At 39.7% G+C, this 17,370-nt stretch overlaps 1 protein-coding gene across 2 annotated transcripts in view; it reads right to left on the bottom strand.

Annotated features, from left to right (window-relative positions):
* LOC131678336 (uncharacterized) overlaps nt 1–17,069 on the bottom strand; it is a 102,721-nt gene extending 85,652 nt beyond the window's left edge. Inside the window, exon 1 of one of the 2 annotated variants that reach the window (XM_058958404.1) lies at nt 16,691–17,069. Coding sequence is in view for 1 of the 2 variants with exons in the window: in XM_058958403.1 (XP_058814386.1) it covers nt 16,393–16,400 (8 nt within the window). In the remaining variant the exon portion in view is untranslated. Of the gene's footprint in view, nt 1–16,392; nt 16,593–16,690 lie in introns of those variants that run through there. The other variant, XM_058958403.1, reaches the window with a different exon arrangement.
* Between the last annotated feature and the right edge of the window lie 301 nt (nt 17,070–17,370).

The following is a 17,370-nucleotide window of genomic DNA, read 5'->3' as shown; positions in this document are numbered from 1 at the left end:
ATGATTTCATCACTCATGTTTTTTTGGTTCCTGAGGAGTGAAAACCGCCAAGAAGTGAAAACAGGTTACTAGATTAAAATGGCAGCATACCATTTTAAAGCCCGAGCTCAATTTAGATTCTCAATTTTCGTTTTATCAAGCACAAAAGCAAAACAGAACCTTGGTACAGTTCATGACGACAGCTTATTTTTCGATAGACCTCGAAGGTCAGCACTCAATGATTAGCGTACACGGGTATTCCAATAATAAATAGTACACCTGTTTTGCATCCTTCCACAATGCATATGAACTTTTGGATTTCATCACTCCAGCAGAAATATCTTTACACCGGATTTGAGATATGTTTCTCCGTGATTATTGTTATAATAATATATTCGTTAAAGAAAATTAAAATGAAAGCAAACGACTTGCTTCAATATGTACATACTGCTGGGATAATTGAGAAATTAAACGTGCAAATTTTGAAAACCTGTTAGCAAAGTTTGAAATTAAATTCGGTCTGTAAGAGGCGACAGAACAAAAACCACAAACCGGAGTGGACAGGAGGAGCCAAAACCAGGAGTGAAAACTTGAGAGACAATACATACTTGGTTTGCTTTGATTTTTTCACTCATTCCCAGAAACGTGCATAACAATGATTGGTTTCCACCGCTCCTTTGGAAACAGGCTCCTTGGTGTGAAATGCGCGGTTTATTTGAAACACTGGTTACTTTAGGTATGAGTGATAAAATTGTGTTGTCGCGTAAGCCACATCCATATTTGATTCGTTGCTGATCAGGCGACTGCTATAAATTTTTTATCGTGTGTTATATTATGATGCCTCGATCCTAACACATTAGATGCCATGAATTGTCGATGTCTTGTTAGCACCGAATCAAATATGGGTGTGGCTAACGCGATACGCAAAGTTTATCAACATGCCAAAAGGTTCTCGATAACGTTTCGGCCGCGTTCTGGATCTAACGATTATTTAGCTGTAGTACCACATCATTTACAGCTAGTTGTTCGAATACAATATATCTCTACTGCAGTGCTGTAAGTGAAACAAGACCGAAATACTGAGAAGACCATAGTTGGGCTCCGACCAAGCTGGATTGCTTGCTATTGTGAACTATTCGATAAATTTGTTCCTTGTGCGCCGTTAGCAGACGGCGTTGAGCGGATCAAAATAATGCGGACTCAGTTCCTTCCATAACAACAATAACAATTGCTACTAAAGAATATCTTCATTGCCGAAAATGTTATTAACGTCCAATGTGTAGGGTAAGGTGGGGCAAATCCGACCGTTGGGTAAACCCGACCCGCCCTCTGTTACCGAAAATCAGAAGCACTACGCGAACTAATACCAATGTTGTCGTGTAGAGCATTTCATTAGTCTGCATTGAGATGCTCAAGCGACAAAAAGTGTGTTTTTACAACTTTTGATTTGACTTTTGTACATCATTGACTACAGGATATTTCTGATTGTTAAAGTGATTGCATAATAAATGTAAGTGGATTCAAATTCTTTGATTAAAGTCCTGCAAAGTGCGTAGAAGAATTTAGTTCAATCTTTTTCATATTTTTTTTTAATTGCATCGTAATGAAAAATGACGCGGTGGGGCAAATCCCACCTCTAAATATTGGGGTAAATCCGACCGCTTTTTTGCTAAGAAAATTTTTATTTTTCAAATTGAAATATTTTTTTTTGTTATTATTTATTATTTTTGTGCAAAATGGTTTATAATTACAAACGAAAGACACAAAAACGTGATGATTATAGTATTCGTCGAGCAATTGTTCCGATGCAAATGGTAATATCATTACGTGCTACTGCTCGTGATTTTAGCATTCCAAGGTTGACATTGAACTCCATTTGCTTCATGTTACAATTCAATGACACATCTTTTATTGATTTAGCATTGAAAGACCATAAAATTTGGATAATATCTGCACTAAATCAACCAAAAACATAGGGGGTCGGGTTTACCCCACCATTTTTGAAAACAGCAAAAATGAACATTTTTGTAAATCGCTTGTATCACAAGATATTCCCAAATAAAATGCTATATATAGAAAGTTGCGCAGGAATCTAACCTTTAATTTGGTATATAAAACGACTTGATCCGATGTAAAATGAGCATTTAACAGCCAAAACCATTTACTAGGTCGGATTTGCCCCACCTTACCCTATTGAATAGCATAAATATCAAAAAAAAATGATTACAATATTATTTTTCACACTTTTAAAAATTTGAACTAACCACCTGAAGTGTATTCTACTTCAACCCGGTTATGTATCTGACAATACTCACCAAATATTTTTTCGCAACTGAATGTATAGGAGCGCTGCCTTTTTTTTTCTAGTTTTTATAGTAAGTATTTCACAGCATTTGGAAAACCCACTTCGATTGAAGTTTTTACCATCATCACTAAGGGAAAATATAAGGGAAAAATATATTAAATGCTCCAATTAATGCAGTAACACTCGGAAAATTATAGTTGATATCACACGAAGTTAGGGGTTTGAAATGTTTTGATCTCCAAAATCTTCTATAATTAATGACAGTTCAGCTCTACACTGCAAATCATATATTTTGAACGGTATTTACCTTAAACATACCGTCAAGGTGAAGGTAAATCTTGAAAGAAATTAATTCAAATTTCATGATACACTAAATACGCGTCAATTCCATACGCACTTATTCGTGGCAAGGAATCAAAAGTTTGATAATAATAATGGTATAAATTTGACACCCGTATTATGGTCGAGCGGGGCTTGCCGACAACAAAATGACCTCGGAATGTACCGCTAGGTCTCTATCACTCTAAAATGGGTTAATGGGAAAACGGCAGAGCTAACACCTTCTACATCCCGAAATCAAGTTGCTTGCATGGGGTAACCAGAGCATATGCAGAAAACTTTTTTTTTCATAATACCACTGCCAGCCACACGCACACACACACTTTAAATTTCGAGAAAATTTTGAATGCGGCTTATCGAAAATGGTCTGACTTATGTGAAAAAATTCAGATAATCGATTACGAATGGGTAGAATTACCGCACGGAATGCGGAAACTCTTTTAATCTTTTTTCTTTCATACGTCTCCCAACCTTTGAACGGAACGGATCGTTATATTTCACAGTGCTGTTCGGTGTGTAAATTTTAGTGAATCAAGGTCATCCTTTGTTCGTTCGTTAGCAGCCGTTCTGCTGGTGCCGACAGTAAATCCAGTACATTGTTTTCGCTGGTGCGGAACAATCGACGTTGTTTGCAGATAAGTTTTGCTTTATTTTTTTCCTCGTTTGCTTTCTTTCCTTTTCCCTACTTTACTCAAATCAAATAATAAGACACATTCCCGTTTATATAACGCTCTGCCCTCGTGCTTAAATGGCCGAGGGCGAAATACCATCTGATGTAATCATGGAAGTCCCTGATCCCCCTAATACTCGCATTGCTCCCCGTATAAAGCAGTACCCAGAAGGTTCCTCTGGGCCATGGGTGGTATATTTTCGGACCGGAGAGAAACCGGTTAATATATTAAAACTTTCTCGAGATCTGACTGCTAATTACCCGGCTGTAGCTCAGATAACACGTGTTCGGGCAAACAAGATACGTGTTCTAGTGAATGATCTCGGCCAGGCAAACGCGATTGATTGCTGTGAGCGCTTTACACGGGAATTTAAAGCATACGTGCCTTGTGTGGCCTGTGAAATCGATGGGGTAGTATCCGAACCGGGCCTGAAATGCGAAGAACTGTTGGAGCACGGGGTTGGCTGCTTTAAGGACCCCTCTCTTGAACAGATTAAGATCTTAGAATGCAAACAATTGTATACCGCAAACACCGAGGGAGGTAAGACTACCTACTCTCTATCAGGCTCGCTTCGGGTGACATTCGCCGGGTCCTCTCTTCCCAACTACATCCTCCTTGACAGGGTTCGCCTACCAGTTCGCCTGTTTGTACCGCGGGTCATGAGCTGCAGCAATTGCAAGCAGTTGGGCCACACAGCCACATATTGTGGAAATAAGAAACGATGCGGCAAATGCGAAGGAGAGCATGAGGATGACTCTTGCGACAAAGAAACTGAAAAGTGTATTTGCTGCGGGGGCCCTTCACATGCTCTTAAATCATGTCCTGCGTACAAGCAGCGCGGGGATAAAATTAAGCGCTCCCTTAAGGAACGCTCAAGGCGTTCTTATGCAGAAATGCTAAAGAATGCTTCGCCATCTGTCCTGTCCGAAAATCCCTATGCTGGTTTGGCTAACGTTGAGCAAGAATCTGACGACCCACGAGAGGGAACATCTTTGGTTAACCCAGGGGAATCCAGGAAGAGGAGAAATCCAGCCTCCCCTACATTGCCTCGTAAGGGTGCCAAGGTGTCGTCCACTCAGAGTGCGCCAACCGCAATCAATAAATCCAACGGAAGTGATGTACAAAAGCCGAAGCAATTTGCTCCAGGACTTGGAAATATTAATTCTAACAAGGAGTACCCACCACTTCCAGGGACATCCAAAACCCCAAGTGTCCCCTTTTTCAAACAGATACTCAGTCCAGTAGCGGACTAATGAAATTTTCTGACATAGTGGACTTAATTTTCACAGCTTTCAATGTTACTGATCCTCTTAAAAGCCTTCTGATACGTTTTCTCCCTATAGTGCAAACATTTTTGAAGCAGTTGACTACTAAATGGCCCCTCCTTGCAGCGATCGTATCCTTCGATGGCTAAGTCATCGAACGAGGTCACCGATTCGATCACTGTTCTACAGTGGAACAGCAGAAGTATCCTCCCGAAAATCGATTCCTTTAAATTTTTACTAAATAGTTTAAAATGTGATGCTTTCGCATTATGTGAAACTTGGTTAACTTCCGATATAAATATCAACTTCCACGACTTTAATATAATTCGTCTGGATCGAGAAAACCCCTATGGAGGAGTACTTTTGGGGATCAAAAAGTGCTATTCTTTCAACCGAATTAACCTCCCTTCGACACCAGGCATTGAAATTGTCGCTTGTCAAGTTTTAATCAAAGGTAAAGACCTTTGCATTGCTTCCATCTACATTCCTCCTAGAGCCTCGGTAGGGCACCGAACGCTTTGTAATATCACGGAATCCTTACCGGCACCGCGGCTAGTTCTGGGAGACTTTAACTCGCACGGTACGGTATGGGGCTGTCTTCATGATGATAATAGATCAACATTAATCCAAGATCTTTGCGATAATTTCAACATGACCATCTTAAACACGGGAGAAATGACGCGGATTCCTACACCACCAGCACGCGCAAGCGCGTTGGATTTATCGCTTTGCTCGACATCGCTACAGTTAGATTGCATGTGGAAGGTGATCCCTGATCCCCACGGTAGCGATCATTTGCCTATCGTGATTTCAATTGCTAACGGTTCAAGACCATCGGAAACAATCAATGTATCGTATGACCTCACACGGAACATTGATTGGAAGAGTTACGCGACCGCGATATCCGTTAAAATCGAATCCACTCAAGAATTTCCTCCGGAGGAAGAGTACAGGTTTTTGGCTGGCTTGATTCTCGACAGTGCGAATCAAGCTCAGACTAAACCAGTACCCAGCGCGAATACCCATGGACGGTCTCCCACCCTGTGGTGGGATAAAGAGTGCTCAGAGCTGTACGCGGAAAAGTCCACTGCATATAAGGCCTTCCGGGAAGACGGGTTACCCGCTAGCTATCAACAGTACGCGTCGTTAGAAAGGCGAATGAAGAGTCTAATGAAAGCCAAAAAACGCAGTTATTGGCGCCGGTTCGTCGACGGGTTAACGAGAGAAACAGCGATGAGCACTCTTTGGGGTACGGCTCGACGTATGCGTAATCATAATAGTACCAACGAGAACGTGGAATATTCAAACCGTTGGATATTCGCTTTCGCCATGAAGATCTGTCCGGACTCTGTCCCGGTACAGAAAACGTACCGCGCCGCGTCTTATCACGATACCGCGAACGAAACACCGTTTTCGATGGTGGAGTTCTCACTTGCTCTCTTATCGTGCAACAATAACGCCCCAGGGTTAGACAGAATCAAATTCAACTTGCTGAAGAATCTGCCTGACACTGCAAAAAGGCGCCTGTTGAATTTATTTAACAAGTTTCTTGAGGGTAACATTGTCCCTTATGAATGGAGGCAAGTGAAGGTCATCGCCATCCAAAAACCAGGAAAACCAGCCTCCGACCACAACTCGTATCGGCCGATTGCAATGCTGTCCTGTATTCGGAAGTTATTCGAGAAAATGATCTTGTTTCGCCTCGACAATTGGGTTGAAGCAAATGGCTTACTGTCAGATACACAATTTGGCTTCCGCAAAGGCAAAGGGACGAACGATTGCCTTGCGTTGCTTTCTACAGAAATCCAAATGGCCTATGCTAACAAAGAGCAGATGGCATCAGTCTTCTTGGATATTAAGGGGGCTTTTGACTCAGTTTCTATCAACATTCTGTCAGAGAAGCTGCACCAGCATGGTCTTTCACCAATTTTAAATAACTTTTTGCTAAACCTGTTGTCTGAAAAGCACATGCATTTTTCGCATGGCGATTTAACAACATCGCGATTTAGCTACATGGGTCTTCCCCAGGGCTCATGTCTAAGTCCCCTGCTCTACAATTTTTACGTGAATGACATTGACGATTGTCTTGCCAATTCATGCACGCTAAGGCAACTTGCAGACGACGGGGTGGTCTCTGTTACAGGGCCCAAAGCTGCCGACTTGCAAGGACCATTACAAAATACCTTGGACAATTTTCTGCTTGGGCTCTTCAGCTGGGTATTGAGTTCTCCACGGAGAAAACTGAGTTGGTTGTTTTTTCTAGGAAGCGTGAGCCGGCGCAACTCCAGCTTCTATTAATGGGTGCAACGATCAACCAGGTTTTCACATTTAAATATCTCGGGGTCTGGTTCGACTCTAAAGGTACCTGGGGATGTCACATTAGGTATCTGAAACAGAAATGCCAACAAAGGATCAATTTTCTCCGAACAATAACTGGAACATGGTGGGGTGCTCACCCAGGAGACCTGATCAGGTTGTACCAAACAACGATATTGTCGGTGATGGAGTACGGGTGTTTCTGTTTCCGCTCCGCTGCGAACATACACTTCATCAAACTGGAGAGAATCCAGTATCGTTGCTTGCGCATTGCCTTGGGTTGCATGCACTCGACCCATACGATGAGTCTCGAAGTGCTGGCGGGCGTTCTTCCGCTAAAAAATCGATTTTGGGAACTCTCATATCGATTGCTCATCCGATGCGACATTCTGAACCCGTTGGTAATTGAAAACTTCGAGAGGCTCGTCGAACTTAATTCTCAAACCCGTTTTATGTCCTTGTACTTCGACTACATGGCACAGAGCATCAATCCTTCTTCGTACAATCCCAACCGTGTCCGTTTCCTAGATACTTCTGATTCTACTGTATTCTTCGACACATCCATGAAGGAAGAGATTCGTGGAATCCCGGACCATATACGCCCGCAGGTGATCCCCAATATATTTTATAATAAATTCCGAGAAGTCGACTGCGACAAAATGTTTTACACTGACGGATCAAATCTCGATGGGTCCACTGGCTTCGGTAACTTCAACAATACTATCACCGCTTCATTCAAGCTCAATGATCCCGCTTCAGTTTACGTCGCAGAGTTAGCTGCAATTCAGTACACCCTTGGGATCATCGACACTCTGCCCACAGATCACTACTTCATCGTTTCGGACAGCCTCAGCTCTATCGAGGCTCTTCGTGCGGTGAAGCCAAAAAAGCAACTCTCGTATTTTCTGGGGATGATACAGGAGTCCTTGTGTACGTTATCTGAAAAATCTTATCAGATTACCTTTGTTTGGGTCCCCTCTCATTGTTCTATCCCGGGCAATGAAAAGGCCGACTCATTAGCAAAGGTGGGTGCATTAAATGGTGACATATACGAAAGACCAATCTGCTTCAACGAATTTTTTAGTAATTGTCGTCAGAGGACGCTCAACAGTTGGCAAACCTCGTGGAGCAATGGGGAACTTGGACGATGGCTACATTCGATTTTCCCAAAGGTATCAACGAAGCCTTGGTTCGGGGGGATGAATGTGGGTCGGGATTTTATTCGTGTAATGTCCCGACTTATGTCCAATCACTACACCATGGATGCGCATTTGCAGCGTATTGGGCTTGCGGAGAGTAGTCTGTGCGCTTGTGACGAGGGCTATCACGACATCGAACACGTTGTCTGGGTGTGCGCCGGGTATTGTGACGCCAGGTCTCAGTTAAAGGAATCCCTTCGGGCCCGAGGTAGACCACCCAATGTACCAGTCCGAGATATGCTGGCAACTCGTGATTTCCCCTATATGTCCCTTATTTATACCTTCATAAAAACGATAAATATCCCAATTTAGCCCCTCTCTTTTATTTCTCGTTTTTAGAGTTTCCTCCTGCCTTGTGGAACCGATCAGCTCCAGAGTGCCACTATGTAACCGCCATCGCCCTTACCACTACGCCTGCATAGAAGGAAACTGAAGCGAGAGCGACTCGAGGTCCGATGACTTTTGAAAGATTCCCCGCGGGTCCGAAGAATACCATCCGCCAATCCGGTACTCGACGACTTACTATACTGAGGCGCAAATTTGATACGCTGATCCCCCTCCCCCCCCCCCCCGCCGTTCGAGCGAAAGTTGCAGGTTTTGCTCTTCTTTCCCTGTCTCTCCCCTGTCCTTGATACAACTGCTGCTACACTGATGCGGAAATAAGCCACCCTTTGAATATCTTGACCAAGCATAAGTTTTAGTTAAAAAATTCAAATTAGTATTCTGTATTCCTAGTTTTAAGATAGCTATAATTTTTACTCTTTATTGAAACTCTTGTCCTCCATCTTGTAAATAGAATTGAATCCCTAGTTTTAAGATTTCTGTGAAATTTCTCATAAATATTTGTTCCCCCTTTTGTGTACTAAACTATATTGTTAGTTTTAAGATAACCGTAAAATATTTCGTAAAATACTATTACTCCCCCTCTTGTATATCAAAGTGAATCCCTTGTTTTAAATTTTTTCATAAAAAAATCTTTTGGCCCTCTTTTGTATATTGAATCTTATTTCTAGTCTTAAGATAGCTGTAAACTTTCTTTTCCTTTGTAAAAAAATATTTCAACATTGTAACCTCCTAGTTTTAAGATATCCAAAATGTAAAAACAAAAGCATTTGGCACCGCCAAGCTAACGCATTTGTGCCTATCAAATAAACGAAATGAATAAAAAAAAAAATCTTTTTTCTTTCCATAACTCAAGGTTGCAGTTGAACGTCAGTAGTATTTATTAAATATGTACAACATACCAAGGAATCAGTTGCCGATAGTTAGTTGCTTGTTATACATTTGCAGGAAAACTTACATGAGACAAACAAACTATTTTTGATAGGTTGGATTCAGCCTACTTCAGAAATGAAATACCATTTTAGACACAAACTTGTGTAATGGAACGAATGAGGGTGAAATGGGTCCACACGTTTCATTTGGTCATTCTGACTATCTGTAATCGATTCTATGAGCTTATTTAACGGATGTTAAAAAGCAAAACAAAAATTTCAACGAGTTCAGTATTTTTTATTAAAAACATAATGTATATTCTTCAAAAAAACGTCAATGAATATTAGAGAAGGGGCGCTGGTCAGCCGTACGACGTAACTTAGTCCCGATGCTCTCACAAGAGCGCTGGACGGCACTGACGTCAATCTTCCAGATACAATTCCGGATACTGGTGGTCAACTGCTACGTATCCTTGGCCCGCCAATTACAATTGTACACTAGAGCACTAAGGGAGCCAAAAAATCTCCTCAAAGGAACGGCACCTGGGCAAGTTGGTCGGGTTCCTTCCTTTCGGCACGTACGGTATCTTTTTCTGCTCAAGATACTCCAGCGTCTTCTTGGCGTGTGGGAAGACGCCTTGTCCGGCCAGAAGACATACTTCCAATCCGCGTGATGTTGCTTTAAGAACGGCAGAAGAATTTTCTCAAGACACACGTTCTGGTACACGGCTCTGAAATCCCTCTGTCCGATATGACGATGTACAGCATAACTTTTTTTTCAAATTTATGCTTAAACTTGTATTTTACTTCGCGGGGTGTGGCCGACTTGTCGCCGGAATAGTAGCTGTCATTTCCTGGAATGTGGGTCTTCGCGAACGGAAAGTAACTTTCGTCGTCCAGCATGAAAGACGTCCAGCGGTAGTTCTTCGTCATCCACCGGTACTGCGATTTCACGCTCGTCAGTGTACTCGGGGACCAAGTCTTCTTCCGACAGATGATGTTCTCCATCCTGAGGGTTTGGTGAATCAGGGTATGGGAGCAATGATATTTTCAGCCGACGTCACACAAACCCGGTTCGACTTTGTTGTCGAACAGCTTTTTCAACGCTTCCTTCTTCTTCTTCGTCATTATCTTCGCCGGATGGTCGCTAGTGGCCTTCCGATCTCGTTCAGGAATGCCAGGATTCGGTAAACTGTACTCACGGGCACGTTTTCGGCTCGAAAGTGGCCTACCGCGAACACGATGACCATGCGTTTCGTAAAACCGTACAACACGCTCGCGGAGTGCTTGCTGTTCCTACGCCATCTTCGATTGAACTGACAGCACCCGAGCGAAAAGAATCATGCCACCCATTTCTATGGAGTCAAGAAGGAAATTGTTTTGGAGAGAAAAAAATTACGCTCTTTACTTTAATTACAGAAAGGTATTGGTATCATTCTTATTTTTATTGACCCGTTACATAAGAAAAATCGACCTCATTCAGCCTCTTTTCGAGCAGTAGAACCAGCTTTAACTTTAAATTTGAGTTATAGGAGAGATTGGGGTAAAACGGGTTCGCATGTTTCGTATGGTCATTCTAAATATTTTCAGTCGATTCTCTGGACATTTTTACATAAGAATCACTTTTTTTGATCAGGGACATCAGGTAGAGCAAGGTATACCTTAACACTTGTTTTATGGGAAGAAGTGGTGTAAACCGGTACGCACATTTTGTGTGGTCATTATAATTATCTTCCATCGATTCCCTAGGTTTTTCTCCATAAGACATGCTATTCGTTATCAGTTCCATTCATTCTTTCTGAAAGAAAGAGCTAGGTTTAACTTTAAGCTTGAATTGTGGGAGGAACACGACAGTGTCGTGCGTTTATTATAATTTGCTGAACATTTTTGCACAAGAAATGCAGACATTTGTCTGCCCCATGAAGCTTTTTGCTATGTTATATATTCAATCTTGAACATAAATGCAAACGAAAGGGGAATACGGTCAAAACGAACATTATAGCGTATCGTGCGGTCCTTGGAAATACCAGTAATCAATTTTTCAGGTTTTTACATAAAAACACTTTGTGGTAATCTTTACCCAGCCTTTTTAACAAAAGTCGCATTATTGATGTCTTTTCCCACTGTGGCGTGTTAATTTAAATAAGCCAGCATTTGCATTGTTTTTGCTTTGGAAGGATTAGTTCTTTTTTAAGATAGTTCGTTACCATTCATATTTTAACTTATTTTTCATCGTCTTTACTGCCAAAGCTGTGTTTCACTGCATAAAATGTTTATTACAATAAATCGAGTAATACCCATTTTCTTTTACTTGTTCGCCATTTTGATTAAATCACATGCAAATCGAAAAGAATCGAATATTCTTAACACCAAACTAGTGGTCACTTGCCTACAATAGCTATTACCAAATAAAAATGCGTTAATTTGCAATGATTCTACTGGTAAAACCAATCATTTCGATACACTTTAATGTGAACTCTCAATTTTGGTACATTAAAAACAGTACATTTTCACAATTAATTGAAGTAAAAAACTTCTAGTAAGCTTTCTGCAAACTGCGTCTGCTTGTAGCTAATCAAATGAATAAGTTATAACACTACTAAGGGTGGGCGAAAACTTTTTTTTCGCAAATTTTCGGAACGAAACGAAACGAAATTTTTCGCAAACTTTGCGAAACGAAATATCAATACAAATTTCGTACAAATTCGCAAAAATTGTCAACCCTTTTCGATTTTTTTACCTGTTTCGCAAAATTTGCGAATTTTTTCGATTGGTTGTGACCTTTCATCTCAAAAATTGTTTGCCTTTCTACGCCAACCTATGCATTTAGTGACTGTAACCATCAGCCGTCGGAGATGTCAAAGTTGACATACGCTCATTTTGATTTGTATCCATTCGTCTCACTATTTGTCTCTACACTGAGCCAAAAAGTCATATAAATGTTAAGTGAAAAAACACTTAAATACTAAAACGAATCAATCACATTTGATTCATGTGCATCAAATAGCATTCATACCTACATTGATGCATTTCAAATAAGATATCAATGACTTTCAAGTATGCAATACATACATTCTATGTGATTATCACATACTTAAGTGTTATGTGTAAAGAACATAAATATTACGTGAATATACGATGTGAAAAATGTTTACAATTTCAATATGGCTTCACGTACTAACAGCACAAGGCGAATGAATTACAACTGGAGATACTCTAACAATTTTAGAAAGGTATTAAAATGTAAACTCAATTATATACGTAAAGAGCAATATCATTAAAACGAAATTACATTTCAGAATGCGGAAATGAAAACAAACGGTAGGCATTACAGGAACCAACGAAAATTGTCACGAAGTTTGCTGATTTTCTCAACACAAAGGGTGCGTGGTAGGAGAAACTATTCTATTTGGGAATAGTTGTGCAATTAAATATAATCAAATCATGTAAATATAAGATGCATTACAATTCAATTCAATGCTTACATATTTATTCACCGTCTTCCCTTCCCTTTAAATACATTATAAAAACATTTGAATGCTATTTTAAATGCAGCTAAAAATCGCATGAAATTCACATAAAAAATATATGGATTTAATCTAGAACTTATGTGACATTCCGATGAAAAGTAAATGAACTTCCCTTGACATATACATGTAGTCGACGCTGATTTTAATTAGATTGACAACAACATTTTCTATGTGTGAAACACGTAACATTTATGTGAAAAGTATTATGGAAAATATTTATATGTTATTGCACATGATTGATAAGTGATATTTCTTTTGAGTGTATTACGCGCAAATCTCACGCAAGCAGAAAACACTGAAAAATTACCCGGAAGCAGCAGTCTTTTGCTTTTGTGCGTGTAGCTGTACCTCAGTGTATTACTTGATTAAATTTCTCACGAAACAACGGTTTTTGTATTTCGGGATGTCCTCTACAGGAAAACGATCAAGCGCAAGTGGGAAATTGTTGCAAAAACGCAAACTTTCGCCTATATTCGAATCGTCAAATGATTTTGATTCTGACGTCGAAAAAAACAGGAATTATCAAAGCATCGGCGGCCAACAAAAACGCTCGTTCCAGTTCAAATGAATTGCTTTGGAAACATTTCAAAAAGCTCCCCAGCGATATTGTACAATGCACAATTTGTGGTAAACAAATGAAGACGAAGGAATCATCAACGTCCCCTGTGCATGCGCACCTAAAACGCAAACACCAAGAGTTGTACGTAAAGTACCAGATCGCCAAAACTCAAGCTGATACGAAAAAGGTAAAGTTAAATATAATCTTTTGATTCATATTATAAAAGTTGATTTTTAGGTTGCAGCAAATAAGGCTCTCGAGAAAGGTGAAAAATCTACTGCCACGATCTCTTCAAAAACGATTAAGGATTATTTCGGCCAGGGGAGTGAAAAATACACCAATCAAGGTCAAATCCAACTAAAATAAAATATGGCCATTATGACGTTTCTCGCCACAACCAATCAGCCATTTTCTCTTGTTGAAGAACCAGGATTTATAAGGTAGGTTTGAAAAACAGTGCTGAACTATAAATTGCAAAAAATAATCTTTCTTTTATCAGATTTATTCAAGCTTTGGATCCGCGTTGTATTATCAAGTCGAGGATAACGTTTTCAAGAAGAAAATGTCCACTTCTCTATGACAATGTCAAAACGGCTGTGGAACAGATTTTTGAGGAAGAGCTGCCGACTTGCGATGGGGTAGCATTTACTACGTTTACTTGGACATCCCGAGCCAATGACCCATATGAATCGTTAACTATACATTACATCAACAAGAATTTTGAGCTAAAAAAGTTTGCTGTTGAATGCAGGAACATTGAGGGCCGACACACAGCTGTAGACATCGAAAATATCTTAGATTCTATGATTGGTACAATTTCCTCGTTGTAACCACAAACAGAAAAGTATGCTGTGAGTGACTCCGCTAGAGCTATGCTGAATGAAATGCGACAAAGTTGTAATATCAAGGGTTCCTCTATAGAATGTTTGGATCATATTCTGCACAATGCTGTAACGACGGCCTTAAAGAAAAAAAAACCGTTTGAAGAGACCATTCAGTTGTGTCGAGACTTCGCATCTTTCACGCACAGGTCATCACTTGCGAATCAAAGATTGAAACGGGCTTGCAAAGAAACTATCCCACCAGGTTTTATTATCTATTTTACATTCTTTTCATCTACATTATTTCATATTTTTATTCTCAGTGCATTTAAAAAAAATTGTTCAGCCTGTTTTCGCAACCAGATGGAATTCATTATTTTTTTGTCTACAGTCAATATCAGATCTTAAAAAACCTGCAACCTCTATCAGACATCAGATACGCCTCAGAAGTATTTTCGGTAGATTTAAAACCAACTCTTCATTTAGTTATGCTACATCTGGCTACTCTTGGTAACATTGAAAATAAATATCGACAAGCTTCCGATTACACCAAGCAGTTCTGTAAGGATTTCAACAAGTATCTCCAAGAACGATTGCCACACGGCGGCAAAGGGAATTACGAGGTAGGATACAAAACATTTATAAAATTATTAAAATACTGATTAGATTACTTTTTCAAGTACTGTTTAGCAAATCTATGTCATCCCAAGTTCAAGGGACGATTGATGAAACAAGGCAAAGATAGCTCTGTTTTTGATACTGTTGTTTATCGTCTAGTTGATGAACATGTTTCATGGAGTGAGTTTGAAATGCAACTTACAGAACAAGGAGGAACTGGTTCACAACTGACTCATTTGAATCATCAAGTGGCAGCAAAGACTCCTTGGTAGGAGGGGCTAAGAATGCTTACCAAGGCAATCATGGAAGATTCACCAATCTCTCCGGCACTTACAAAATCAGCACTTGAGTCGGAAATAGAGCGTTATTTGAATAAAATTCCTGAAGATGAATCAATCACACCTGATATATTAGAATAATGTTTCAAAGATTTTCTTCCATTTAATTCCACTATGTTTAAACATAGTGGAATTAAATGGAAGAAAATCTTTGAAACATTACGTACATTCCACTAAGACCTCCGTTCGCGTATATATTGTGTATATTAGAATGGTGGAAGAGTATGACATCTCACCTTCCAATGTTAAGTGAAATAGCTAGAAAAGTTCTTTGTATTCCCGCCAGCAGTACATCGTCGGAAAGACTATTTTCTGCAAGTGGGCATATTGTAACCCAACAAAGAACCAGTTTAGATCCTCAGCAGGAAGCAGGACAAGATTCAGCTAGAACGCGACAAAGAAAATAAGGATAATACTAGAAACTGTCTGACTTCCAAGAGCTCGAAAAATTTAAAAGTGTGCGACATAGACGAAGACGAAGAAACTGCTCAAATGGATAGTGATTGATAACTATTGATAACAGTAACCACAAATAAACAAGTACTAAATAAATTTCCTGATTTCTAACAATGAATTTTAAACGAATTTTCTTTATTTTGTATGCAAAATATAAGTCTTATGAGTTATGAAAAATTTCGAAATTGTTCGCAAAAGTTCATCAAAATAAAATTTCGTTTTGCGAACAACATTTTCAACACAAAATTAAAAAATAATATAAGAAAGGTTTGATTCGTTTCGTACAACAATTTGCGGAAGCGTGTTTCGCCCACCCTTAAACACTACACTAAAAAAAAAATAATATATGTACACGATTTCAACCCAAAATAATTTTCTAAAAATTCTCATCATAAAGTACAAAAAAAGGATGTAAATGCATTTAGCAGACCTAGTTCTATATTAAGCAAAAATATCGTTTCCGTAAATTCAATCAAATGACTAAATTGGTTTTTATGTCTTTACTAGAAAATATAAAGTTAGGATAACAAACAGCTAGCCTAACAATTTCATAAAACAATATTTCAGCAAGGAATCATTCATTATCAGCATATTATCCCTACTCAGGTAAATTGTATGCGCATTCAATAGCATTACTAAAGTGTACGAAGCACATTAATCAGCCTATGATAAGATCCTTTCTTGAATGACTGGAAATTTCATCATCCCACAATTTGCTGCGTTGCAATCATATTATATAATAAAGGGTAGATGTAAACATAAGAACAGTTGAAACGACTTACTTTTCCATATTCTGTCTAGGTATTAAAGCTTCTACCAGCGAACTCAAACTACGGGATTAGTCAAGCTATACGTGTATTCTACTGCAATTTTGAATGTCGTTCCAATCGTTTTCGTTTTCCTGATGGTTTGAGTTTTTGTGCAATTTTGAATCTTGCTGTCATGAACAATTTCGGAATGCTGAGTTGTGTTTCTTTTTGTCTTTGTGCTCAGTTCTCCATCGAAGCCAACAATGAAGTGTTACACCAATTCGACATCCCAAGGTCACAATAAAAGTCAAATGAAAAACTTTTCACTTACAGATTGATGTCGGTTTTTAGCCGGTGAAATATCTGCTGGACTGGTTTTTGGGGAACTCTGGTGAGGGCGAACGGGTTCGCAGATATTCACAGAAATAAACTTGTCACTTTCAATCGCCCTAGCTGAAATTTTGTAATTCGTTCGATTTCACACTTAACGCTGGAAGTAGAACCACGCTTTTCCAAAACATAAACTCCTATCAGTTAGACAATGCCAACAATAGCACAATCCAAACTATTTGGTTCCTCGATGCAACAAATTGTTCGATTTCAAAGTCACTGCCAAGTGAAGTGGTTTGCAAAGTGGTATGGAGCAGAAGGTTTTCCGGTGAAACTACAACTTTTTTTCCCGAGGTTGAGACACCAAATGAGAGGAAGTGCACCTTTGATTGGCGAGTACGTCTGTACTCTGGAATGTAGGGTCAACCTAAATATATGCCATGTTCGCACACACATACACTGTCGCAGGCTAAATTGTCGCTATGAACCGAGAAGGGCATAATGTTCCTCGTGGCAATCGATCCAAGGGAGGGAGCGATGGGTGGAATTTTCCCTAGATGACAGATGGATACCGGCAGTACGCATGATTCGGCTGGAATTGGCAGCGTTCTGCGCATGATTCGAAGATCGGAGTAGGAATTAAATTAGTAACTAGGGTAACTGAGCCCTTATTCGTATCAT

This window comes from Topomyia yanbarensis, chromosome 2 (genome assembly GCF_030247195.1).
Source record: "Topomyia yanbarensis strain Yona2022 chromosome 2, ASM3024719v1, whole genome shotgun sequence".
Classification (NCBI taxonomy): Eukaryota; Metazoa; Arthropoda; class Insecta; order Diptera; family Culicidae; genus Topomyia; species Topomyia yanbarensis.
This window is presented reverse-complemented; position numbering and strand designations above follow the sequence as displayed.